The 12,367-nt window shown below is 48.3% G+C and overlaps 1 protein-coding gene across 3 annotated transcripts in view; it reads left to right on the top strand.

Moving 5' to 3' along the window:
• Jaml (junction adhesion molecule like) overlaps nt 1-11,968 on the top strand; it is a 30,783-nt gene extending 18,815 nt beyond the window's left edge. For all 3 annotated transcript variants that reach the window (XM_042280807.2, XM_076576158.1, XM_076576160.1), the window contains 5 exons: nt 809-1,055; nt 3,892-4,042; nt 6,861-6,921; nt 7,878-7,961; nt 11,435-11,968. In XM_042280807.2, the coding sequence (XP_042136741.2) occupies nt 809-1,055; nt 3,892-4,042; nt 6,861-6,921; nt 7,878-7,961; nt 11,435-11,500 (609 nt within the window). In that variant the 3' untranslated portion in view covers nt 11,501-11,968. The remainder of the gene's footprint in view (nt 1-808; nt 1,056-3,891; nt 4,043-6,860; nt 6,922-7,877; nt 7,962-11,434) is intronic.
• The last annotated feature ends 399 nt before the right edge of the window (nt 11,969-12,367 follow it).

The raw sequence follows: 12,367 nt of genomic DNA on the forward strand, positions 1-12,367 counted from the left end.
GGGCAAACTGGTCGGTATGAAAAATAAGTGAAAAGATGTTAATTAAATAAAATAAATTTAAAAAAAAAGGAAGAGGAATTAAAGATGACTCTAAGATCTTTAGCTTGAACATCTGGAAGAAGACATTGCCGGTTGCTGAAATGGGATGGACCGGAAGGAACTGGTTTAGGGGGCAACAGTCAATTTTAGACAAGCTTTATCTGCCTGTTGGAAATCCAACTGGAAGTGCAGGGACAATAAAGTGTGCTTTTGTCTTCCCCTCCCTCTGTTCCTCCCTCCCTTCCCCCCTCCCTCCCTCCCTCCCTCCTTCCTTCCTTCCTTTCCTTTCCTTTTCTGGAAAAGAGTGAACTACTTTTACTTTATATTCTCATTCCCTGTCTCTGTTTCTCTCTTGTCTTTAGCTCCGGTGCTGGGCATTGAACTCAGGATTTCATGTGCACTAGGCAAGCGTTCTGCTGCAGAATTATAACTTTTCTGTCTTGTTACTCCTTATTCAGAGACAGAGTCTGGCTAAATTACTCCCTTGAACTTGCTATCCTCTGGCCTTAGCCTCTGAGTAGCTAGGATTACAGGCCAGAGCCACCGCCCCCCCCCCCCCAACCCACTTCTTCCGACAGAACGGCTGTTTGTGGTCTGGTGTCTTCCTCACCAGTACACATGTGTTGTTTGTTCACGTGCATGCGAACAAGACTTTGTGTTATCTAACACTCTCCCTGTCCTCACATGGCAGGGCCCTGTCAGCTCTGAGGTTTCCTCCAGTACACACCCTGCAGTCCTCCAAACCTCATGCTTTTGACCTTCCCCTTAGGAGGAGGTTGTCTGGCGCTATGACTTCGACAGCTATGACTTCAAGGAGCGTAGTGGGTTCTTCCAGAACCAGGGCCGCTTCCGAAACCGGGTAAACCTGATGGGCGACATCTCCCGAAACGACGGCTCTATCATGCTTCAGACAGTGAAGGAGTCTGACCAGGGAGTCTACACCTGTCGCATCTACCTGGGCAACCTGGAGTCCAGGAAAACCATTGAGCTGCGTGTGGTCCAGGAGAGATCTCAAAGTAACCAATATTTGGGTGAAGAGGGCGGAGGGGCTGTGCACAATTTCTGGAGTGAGTCAGGGAGGCTCCAGGCATGCCCAGGGGGAGGAGGCAGGGCTCCCAGGGGCTGGTCTTGGACTTGCACTACCCTGAGAGTGATGATGCCGCCATCCACCTGGCTCACCAGATGCCTGGGCTCGCCGTGCCCTAGTTCTGCTTGGTGGTAGGCATGGAAAAGGGCGCTCACAGGGCAAACGCCGAGTCTCCACCAAACCCCACTCATGGCCGCTGTGGTCCACTGCTGCAAAGGCATGGGAGCTCAGAGGTGGAGTGGGTGGAGTGAAGGTCCCGAGTCACGCCTGCTTGACTTTGAGGGAGTCGCACATCCCTGTGGAGGGAAACTAATCCTAAGCCGCGAGAGCGAGCAAGCAACAGAGAGAAAAGAGGAAGGTTCCAGAATGAGAAACAGAGGGGTCTCCGCGCACACAGTGTGCACCGAGGAGAAGAAAGTGTTAATTGTGTTGTCTGAGGCAGGCGGTGTGAGGTGAGGGTTAAATCATAACTCAGTGAGCACTCAGGATGTGGCCTGTGGACTTCGCCTCTCACTGGGGCCTGAAGGAGCTGGCTGTGGTTGGCGAAGGGTGGTGGTGGGGGATGACTGGAAAGGGAAGTACCTCAGTGTCTCAGGCCAGAGACACCTTCTTGTCAGTGCTAATGGTCCCAGCTGAAGAGGGAAGCAGGAGAGGTGGATTCCTTCAAGAAGTTTCTTCATCCCTGTGTGTGCTCCCTTCTCACAAGCCTTCTTTCCACTCCACAGGAAAACACACACACACACACACACACACACACACACACACACACACACACACCAAAGTGGGGAGCGGGGGCTCACCTCCTTCTGAGGCCACCCTACCCACCGACAAGTCTACACCCACCCCGTTCTTATCTCCGCATGCCATCTTGAGGCAGCTGAACGCCTTCCTGCGCCGGCTGCATCTATACCTGTGCTCTGGCATCCCCCCAGCTCCCGTCCCACGGTTCTGTTGTGATTCAGGCTCTACTGCCAGGTCTACTCTAGCTTATGTCCCCGGGGGCATGCGAGTCGCCCACCCCCAGCCTTCTTCAGCACAGTGATCTCAGATGCTGTGTTTAACCCACATTCTATATTGGTCACAATTAGGTTGGCACAAATGTTTATAAACAGCCCTATGTGTCCCCTGATATCTCAGGAAATTTGGTTGGCTCCAGGACTTATTCCTCCATTGAAAACATCAAAATCTGTGGGTGTGTAAGCTCCTTCTATAAAAATGCTATATTAAAAAGAGGTGTTTATTTATTACAGACACATAGCCTCTTTTACACTCAAAATCACCTCTACATTACTGATAATACCTAATATAAGTAATTGTTGCCTCACATTGCTTAGGGAATGGTGAGAAAAAAAGGTCTTCATATATTCAACACAGATAACAATTCTGCAGTTGGCTGAATCTAAGCATGAGAACACATGGAGATGAGGGCTGGTTTTGTGTGTGTGTGTGTGTGTGGGGGAGCGGGGTTATTATACGCATGCATATATTTCAACTCCGCACCAAATTTCTACAGATCCTTCAAATATGCATGGCTCTCCCTCATCCCATCTTCCCAACATTGGGGAATGCCACCACCATGGATACGGTTAGGTAACTGGAGGCCAGGGAGTGAGTGGCCCTTGAGTCTTCTCTTTCCTAATAAGTCGTGTCATTTCTTTGGCTGATTTTGAGGCCACCGTCCTTCCAGGCCTTCACCAGGCTTACTTCTGGCCATTTTCTCTTCTGTTTTAGACTTTGGCCTCTATCCAGCCTCTGCTCTCATTCTTAGCCAAGGCCTTCTTTCTAAATCACAAGTTAGAGCACTCTACCCCACCACTGATAGATACACCTCACATTGACTTCTCCCGGACTTGTAGCAAAAAAAAAAAAAAAAAGCCAATTGCTTTGCCGAGGCGATGAAGCGCCTTCCTGACTTGGACCCCATTATTTCTCCAGCCTAAGTTCCTTCCGCATCCTCAGCTTCAACCTTTGACCTGCACCTGTGGAGCTGGTTCCACTTCCTCAAAACACCCCGTCAGGCCACCAGACCCTGGGCGTGACATCCTCTTGGCCTTTCTCCAGACTATCAAACGGAATGCTTCTTTAAAAACTCACATTAAAATCTAGCACCTGCTGGCAGAAGTTCCTTCCCATGCTCTTCACAGAACTGCGCACCCCATTCTCTGTGCCATTCTGCCCCCCCTACAGACAGATGTCTATGTTGTCATGCTTGTCTCCCTCTTCGGAGGCAAGAAGTGGCCATCAGTTGTCTTTGTAGGCATCCTCTGTGTCTAGAGATCTCTGGTGCCAAAGAAATGCTGATATATGTCTTTAGAGTGAATAGAGGAGCTGAGGGACGGGTATTATACCAGTGGAAATATCCCGGAGGCCCTAGTTAGCATTGTGACTGTGCATCTGGGTCTTGTAGCATATACTCTTTCTGAGACAATCATTGCCCATAAAAATGTCGGTGGCCTTGAAAATGCCTGTTATATCTAGTCATTCGGTAAACCAAGTTTTAACATAGAATTATTGATGTAAAAGGGTGATCTCGCGTAGGTGAAGGCAGTCGCTTCTGCCAAGTTTAACCCACACTTTAGGGCTAAGCAAGGCAGTTGGCCTGGCTCTTAGTCTAACGGGAATGGTGTGCCTGTGTCCTGATAGGGGATGCAGCCTGGCCTTCTCTCCCTGCTTCCTGACCTGGCTGCTGCTGCTTGGCATGGGGTTATGGGGGCTCCCCACTCTTCTAGAATACTGAGATCCTCAATGCTTTCTTCATTCCCAAGTGTCAATTTCAACAACTCCTCGACCCAAGACTGATCAGCTGACGATCTTGGATGGGAATCAGCTGGTGATAATTGTGGGGATTCTCTGTGCCACCTTCTTGCTACTCCCTGTTTTGATACTGATTGTGAAGAAAACCCAGTGCAATAAGAGGTATGTGACCATCCCCACCCTTTCAGTCGGGAGGCCAAGTGTGTAGTCTATTTCTAAATGAAAGTGGAAGAGTAACCATATCACCCTAATGTGAGCCTGATCTCATCTAATCCAAAGAGGGAGAGTAGCCATACCACCCTAATATGAGCCTGACCTCATCTAATCCAAGTGGAAGAGTAGCCATACCACCCTAATGTGATCCTGATCTCATCTAATCCAAAGAGGGAGAGAGTGCCAGTGCCCTGTGATGGTGCATTGATGGTTATATTTGATGTCATTATAGGTGGCTCTGCCCCCCTTTGCTCACCACACTTCAGAAAGGCTTGGACATTGCTGTACCATGCTCATTCTCCTTGCTGTTATACAAAGATTATCAGCTCCCTCACAAATGGGGGTTTACGTGGAACACAATTCAGATATAGACCTCATGTAAAGGCTGTGATAGTACCCATGGACTGCTTAAAAGAAGTTATGAAATGGGATGGAGACTGAGACAGAAGTCCCTATGTACCCAGGCAGGCTTTGAACTCATGGTCCCCCTGTCTCAATCTCTCATTTGCTGGCATTACAGGTGTGTACCACTGTGCCTGGCTTGAAATGTGTTAAAGGGTTGGATTTCATCAGGAGCTCTCCCAGACTCTTAGAAATGCCCAAATGCCTGGATACAGATGCTAGTATTTCACTATCAGCAGCTCTGAGCGTCTCTGTTTACAGAATATTAGTGAAACATGTTGGCAGTTTAAGCTAATGCCTCAGTTGAAATCACAGCAGTGGGAAAGACCCATAAAGACCAAAGAGTATTGGCTTTTTTCTCTTTTACTGTGTTGGGGATTGGACCCCGGATCTTGCACATTCTAGACAAGCTTTCTATCACTAAGTCACACCACCTCTAGCCTCACAACACTGATGTCTGAGTGACTTTTCCCGGGGATATGTAGATTCTAAAGAAAGCATTTGTGCCTGCTCAGGTACACCACTACTCCCAGAGCTGTGTGACTTGGCATTAAACTTCCTTGGCACCTCTAAGGGTCATTGCTCCAGGCATGCATTTGAACGTAAGACTAAGAGCCACACAGTGTGAGTTCCGCTCCCAATTCATGTCCATACTCTGGGCCTCCGTGTCATGGAAAGTCATTCTAAAGAAATATTACTATTCTGAGATTCCCACATAAATACAGTCACTGCAACTTTGCTGCTAATAAAAATCTGGAGTCATCGTGAGTACAGCATCTCTCAGGAAGGCAATGACTGGATGAATGGGCATTCTATTGGATATACCATTACATACGAGCCAGCATGTGAGGGTATGGGATGGTAGCCAAGAAGGTTGTGAGGGAAAATGCGCAGTATGATCTCGATTTTATAGAAAAGAAGCACTACAGTGTTCATGGCAGGCGCCTGTACACTGGATATGTTTTGTCTGGGAGTTTACTTAGCCGTCGTTGACAGGGTCCTGAAGGATAGTTCTGAAGCATTATCAGACATTGAAGATAACGATCCTGTCGCCTAAGGGGACCACTTGGAAACCTCAGCTTCCAACTGTCTAATTCTGTAGTATTTGATTCATTTAACAGTGAGAATATACAACTTTACAATCATACGATAAAAACATTTCCATTTGAGACAAACATGGTTTATTTTTATGCCCATACCTTTTTAAAAAAAGATCTGCCTTAGATCAAAACAGGAAAAAAAAAAGTTACATTTACTGACAAATGCATGAGGCAACTGGCCGAGAGAGCAAAGTGGAAGGGCCTGTTCAGGGAAGGGTCAGAGCGCACAGCCTGGGGGGTGTTGGGGCGTTTGGCTCAGGTGTCACTGGGGGGTCACTGGGGGGGTCACTGGGGGGTCACTGGGGGTGTCACAGACCCGGGAAATGTGGTCTTGCTGCATGTGCGTGGCTCATCGACAGTTCCAGTTCTCAGTACTGAGAACAAGATGGTGAGGTCAAATGCCGTGGGCCCTCTCTGTTCAGTCATTTAAAATTATATTACCTCCTCTGTTCACATCGCCTCCCCTCCCCTCACTTCCCTCTTCTCCCCTCTCTTCTCGTTAAAATGAGGTCTCTTGGGCCAGTGAGATGCCTTGAGGTCAGTTCCCAGAACCCGTATGAAAAGTCAGATACCATAGCTTGCATTTGTAACCCCAGCTCTCCTATGGTGGGATGAGATATGAAGACAGGAGAACCACCTGGAAGCTAGCTGGTCAGCTAGCCTGGCATATGCAGAGCGCGCAGCAAGAGAGACTCTGTCTCAACAAAGTGGAAAGAGAGAACAGATTATGAAAAGTTGTCCTCTGACCTCTCCACACATGTTGTAACTTGAGCATGCTCACATTCACACACACACACACACACACACACACACACACACACACACACACACACGACGACGACGACGACGACGACGACGACGATAGTATATTTCAAATGTGATCTCTACATGCTGCCAAGGCTGGTCTTGAACTCCTGGCTCCATGCTTCAGGATTAGCTGGGACTTCAAGATGCCACTATGCCCCGATATACTCTGCCTCCCACTGTGGGACAGAGGTTGTTAGAGGAAAAGAGAGAAGGCGAAGTCATGTTTCAGCCTAAACTCAGAGCACCTTCCCATTTCCCATCAGAGGAGCTGTTCTGTGTGTATTTAGTTCCTCCCGAGGGTCTCTCCATAAAGTAATGCAAGGGTCCTATGTGATGTGGGTATCCCACTGGATGCAAAAGACCCATCCATCTAGTGGAGGGTCCTTTCTAGGACACGTGAATCAGTGTACCTTGTGAGGTTCTGAGTGTTAATTCCATGTACTTTTCATGCCTTACAGTTCAGTGAATTCTACACCTTCCTTGAAGAGCCTGGAGAGCAAAGAGAAAGCTAATCCAGAGGTGAGAGGACAGCCTGCCAGCTGAGGGGGACATGAGTGGCCACACACTCCAGCAGGAAGCACCGGGAGGTGGAGGGTGGGGGCCATCACTTCGGAACAGTATCTTACTCATTAGTTTCAGCTCAGTCCACAGGCCAGGGCTCTGTGCAAGGCAGTAACTCAAAAAGTCTTTATCACTGCGGCAGAGGAATGGGCTGGGGCAGGGTAGCCTGGGTCGGATCAGCCCTGGGCAGCAGATCTTGGGGGTAGGTACAGGAAAGAGCCCTGGACCTGGAATCGGAGAACTCTGTTACCTTCGTGAGCTAAGGAGTTAATGATTAAGAGTAGGTTTAATCAGGAACCTTTAGAGGGGACCAAGGACTTCCCCTTCATAGTGCTTTGATGTGGAGTTATAAACAGGAGCTGAGAGGTGAATTTCCCCGAGCTCCTGTATTCTCACCCTTCCTTCCCCCTCCTTCTCTTCTTCTCCCTTTCCCCTTTTAACTTTTACACACTTCTCTTTGATCGGCTTCCTGAGTTTTGGGTTGCTTTTGTCCCAAGAGGAGAATTTTCGTTCAACCCGGTTCAATCCTCAGAAGCCTGAGAATGTGTCATTTTCCTAAGAGTGACGTGATGGTGAATCACAGTCCCCAGACCTCAGAGCTGTGAGGTTCAGGGAGGGCTGTCCTTGCCATATCAACCCTCTGCTAGATGATAACAGCTGATAATTAGTGCCAGCCTACAAGTTATTCTGCAGGATGAGGGTCCCCTACTGCCAAGTCAGTGCTTAGAGATGCAAAGGTGTTTGGTCTTGAAGCAGACAGGTTGGTTCTTGAGGCTGGTACCCTTTCCCGTGAGTTAACTCAGGAAGACTGAAGTCGGAATTATCATCATTGATGGTTTTGGTGGCTGATTTCCTGTGAACAGTCTCTTTCCTGGATGACCCTTAAGAATCTTGTATTCTCCCCAACCCCCCAGAAACATGTCTACTCCTCAATAACTACGTGGGAGGCGATGGATGAAGGACCAAGTGGACAATCAGAGGCCACCTACATGACCATGGTGAGGACTATTCTGGGCCCCTAGCTGGGCCAGGTTTCTGGAGAGGGAGCACATGTTGAGGAGGATAGTCCAGGCTCTGGGAGGCAGGAATGACGAGGCCACCTGAAGAGGTTGTTTGCAGAGGACAAATTTGCCCCCCCTCCCGCCTCAAGCAGTAGGAAGCAGGGAGAATGAACTGTTTAGGATTAAAATCACTGATAGCGAGTACTAGCAGAGAAAGTAGTCAGCGGAGGGGGCGGGGGCTTTTCTCATTAGCCCAGCTCTGGTTAAATAGATGTAATAAAGCATCTTAGATCCTCAGATGAGGCTTGCAGGAGAGTAAAAGGTGAAGATAGAGGGGTAGGAATACAGTTCAGTTTGGAGAGTAATGTCTTCCCTGCCTGAAGCCTTGGGCTTGAGTCCCAGCACCATGTAAATCGGTTGTGGTAATACATGCCTGTAATCCCAGCACTAAAGAGGTGGAGGCAGAGGCCTCCGGGGTCGCTGGGCGGTGGTGGCGCACGCCTTTAATCCCAGCACTCGGGAAGCAGAGGCAGGCGGATCTCTGTGAGTTTGAGGCCAGCCTGATCTACAAAGTGAGTTCCAGGACAGCCAAGGCTACACAGAGAAACCTTGTCTTGAAAAACAAAAACAAACAAACAAACACCAAACAACAACAACAACAACAACAACAACAACAACAACAATTCAGGGTCATTCTCAGCTGCATAGCCAGTTTAAGGCCAACCTGACTGACGTGAGACCCTGTCTCCAAACAAGGTGTGGGGCTAGGGAAATGGCTTGGCAAAGTGCTCGATGCACAAGCGTGTAGACTGAGTGTGAATCTCCAGCTGTCAGCGTGCCCCTCTGTAATCCCAGTTCAGGCGGCAAGATGAGAGGTGGAAACAGAGCCCGGTGTAGGCGACAGCAAACAAGAAAGAAATCCTGTCTCAAAGGAGGTGGAAGTCTTCTGACCTCCAGATGCACGGCACTGTATGCATGTACCTGCACACCTGCACACAAATGCTCATGCATACACACGTGCACGCCCACACATCATAAACACACAAAGGTAAAAGCAGGATCCCCTTTGGCCATTGGCTTTGGTTATTCTGAACTTTGTTATTACCTTCTCACAACCTAACTGACGTGCAGGCTACAGGCTGCATTTCACAAGGTAGGATGGAGTCTGCGTCCTACCAAGGCAGCTCAGGGAAGAAGGGCACCCAGAAAGGGCTCCTTGCTGTGCACCGTGTAGGGGTGGGAATGAAGGAATTGGCTGGCAGTGGCACTGTGTTATTTTATAGACTAATTAATGGCCCCCGCCCCATGATGGAGCTGTATTCTGTTGAATTCAGCAAGGCAGGCCTCCAGAGCATGTGGAATGTTGGGGTGTTTGCCCCTGTCCTACTGCACAGAAGACACATGACTCCCAGCTGATGGCCGTGGAGAAAGGTCTGCCTAGGCAGTGTGAGATCAGAGATCTGGCCCCGTTCCATCAAGTAAAACATTAGCCCTTCTGAAGTTGTGGATGAATAGAGTCATTTTCTTCTACATCCGTTTTCCGTTATTGCCATGTGATACTCCAGCAACCGGCCAGGCCTCATCTCGGCTTTTAGAGACCTGCCGATATGACTACTGGCGGGAGTGTCCCCTACAAGTACTGTAGGAAGTCTTGCAGTGGAGATCTGTTGGAGCCACGGTGCTCTTCACAGCTACCCACATGCTGTGCAAGGAAAACAGTGCCTCTGTCCCCTTGATGTCCTTGTCCCCTTGATGCCTCAGGTCTGCTGAAGTGTGGGTGAGGTAAGGCCCAGGCTATAAACACAAAGGCCTTCGGGGCTGGCCAGGTTACTTAGAAACACTACGTGCTGGACTAGAAAAACCGCTCAGCAGTTAAGAGTGCATACTGTTCTTGCAGAGGACCTGAGTTTGGATCCCAACGGTCATGTTAAGCAACTCCTAAGTGTCTGTAACTCCAGTTCCAGGGGGACCTGATGCCTCTGGCCTCTGTGGGAACCTATACTCATATGCACACCTCCCCCATATTTACATAGTTGTTTTTTTTTTTTTAAAGCAAATCTCTAAAAAAAAGAAAGATGTGCCAGGCGTGGTGGTGCATGCCTTTAATCCCAGTACTTGGGAGGCAGAGGCAGGTGGATCTCTGAGTTTAAGGCCAGCCTGGGCTACAGAGTGAGTTCCAGGACAGTCAGGACTTCACAGAGAAACCCTTCCTCAAAATAGATAGATGATAGCTAGATAGATGATAGATAGATGATAGATAGATAGATAGATAGATAGATAGATAGATAGATAGATAGATAGATAGATAAAAGAAATGCTGTGTGCCAAAATGAATGAACCTGTGGGAGGCTGGCAGGTGGCTAAGTAGCTGGGAGTGTTTGCCCTGCAGTCCTGAGGACCAGAGTTCAGATCCTAGTGTGATGTAACAGGTGGGAGTCCTGCACACACTTGTATCCAGCTCCAAGGGCTAAGCCAATATCTTTTTTCTGATCCCTATGTGTATAGGCATGTACACACACACAGACACACACACACACACACACACACACACACACACACACACACACACACACACACCCCTTTGTGGCCAAACTCGAGGCTACAGGCTCTTGTTGGAAACCTTAACAGCAGAGGTATGCTTTGATAGAAATGTCAATAAGGAGCCTGTCATTTTATTGCTGTTGACTTGATTGGGTTGCTTTAATGTAGTCTGTAACTTTGCATCCAGAATCCATGGGTTCAGCTAACCACACATGGAAAATATTTGTCAAATGTCTACAATGAACGTGTGCAGGCATTTTCTTGTTATTCCTTAGGTATTACATCAGAACACCTAGTTACATGGCATTCGAATTCTATCAAAGGAAACAGGGAGATGATTTTAAGTACAGACAAGCGTGTGTGTAGGTTATATACAAATGTCCAGCCACTTCCAGGGCCTTGAACATCCATGGATTTTGATATCTGCAGGTTTCCTAGACCCAATCTCCCACCGACAACACTTTTCTCAGGTTCTTCGGATGGTGGTTCAGATCTCAGACTTGGGCATTAGATAGCTGGACCCATTTCCTGCCTCCCTAACTTGGTGGATGATGCTTAGAAGCAGATAACAGCCTCTATGAGCTTGTTTTCTTATCTTAGGGTTGGAGGCCATTCTCTGTTATATAATAAGTTTGAAGCCAGCATGGGTTACTCGAGATCCTGTTTTAAAAAAGGGGAAAAGTAATATTTGCCTCACTGGGGGTGAGGACAAATGAGGCAATTCATATAGAGTTTAGTGTTGTGCCAAGCATACGAGGACCGTTTCAGTGAGTGGCTGCTACTATTCTTTTTAGATATACTTTATTTTTTCAGTGATGGGGATTGAACCCGGGACTTTCCACATGCTAGTCAAACACTTCACTGCTGAGCTCAGCCCCAAGCCCCTGCCTCCTTTCAGATGTGTTTGTTTCTTCTGTTCTTCCTCACAGCACCCAGTTTGGCCTTCTCCCTCCAAAGCACCCAGTTTGGTCCTCTCTCCAGTCAGACCCAAATAATCCAGTTGGAAAAAAAAAAAAAGGTCAGCTTCGGTAATTCCTCCAAACAGCAAGCTTTCTGAGAAGAGAAGAGAGGTACCTCGTCTCGGCAGCGGCACAGACTGTATTTTTGGTGGCCCCCCAGCCACTGTGTCGCCTATTTTAGACTTCTGCTTTCTCGCTGGTCTCGACCTCCATCAGAGGCCTGAAGATGGAAGGTTTGGAGTCTGGCAGGAAGACTGGACTGCTCCAGATAAACAGGCACTGATGAGGGGAACGAGACCGTAGGCTTCTCCCAGAAGTGGTGTGCTGGCTGGTGGGGCTGGGAAGCCGGCTGGTCTACCCGTGGTCTCAAGCCATCCCTTGGACCGGATCTTTAATGTGAACAGTGTTTTTTGTGAATGAGCTACGAAGAGGCTCACAGAGATACCAACCAACAAAAACAATTCTTTTGATGAATTATCCCCAAATAAATTTGGTTTGTGGGAACCATCCTTTTTTTTATGTCCTGGATGAAGGGTGAGAGGTGGAATTTGAAGTGTGGAACTCCTGAGAGATGTCCCTAGAGAAGAGCTACAAAGGACTCAGCACATGGGGACTGGATTGGTTCTGGGGAAGGTTAGGAGGTGATGTGTTGGAAGTGGGGGATTTAACTTAGTGGTTTTTCTCTTGCTGGGGATCTGCATTGGTGGCTGCTAGCTAGGCCTATGGAATTTGGGCATGTCTTTTTCAAAAGTGTTGAACAGTGTCAAGTGTTGGACTTGACAACAGCTGTGGGTCCCTACAGGAGGTCTAGCCAATCAACATCCCAGCACCATTGGGAGGAAAGTTCATAAAGTCCCGCCCCTATCTGAGGAGCTATTGGGAGTTGATGACTGTTGAGAGAGT

Source organism: Peromyscus maniculatus, chromosome 7 (genome assembly GCF_049852395.1).
Source record: "Peromyscus maniculatus bairdii isolate BWxNUB_F1_BW_parent chromosome 7, HU_Pman_BW_mat_3.1, whole genome shotgun sequence".
Lineage (NCBI taxonomy): Eukaryota > Metazoa > Chordata > Mammalia > Rodentia > Cricetidae > Peromyscus > Peromyscus maniculatus.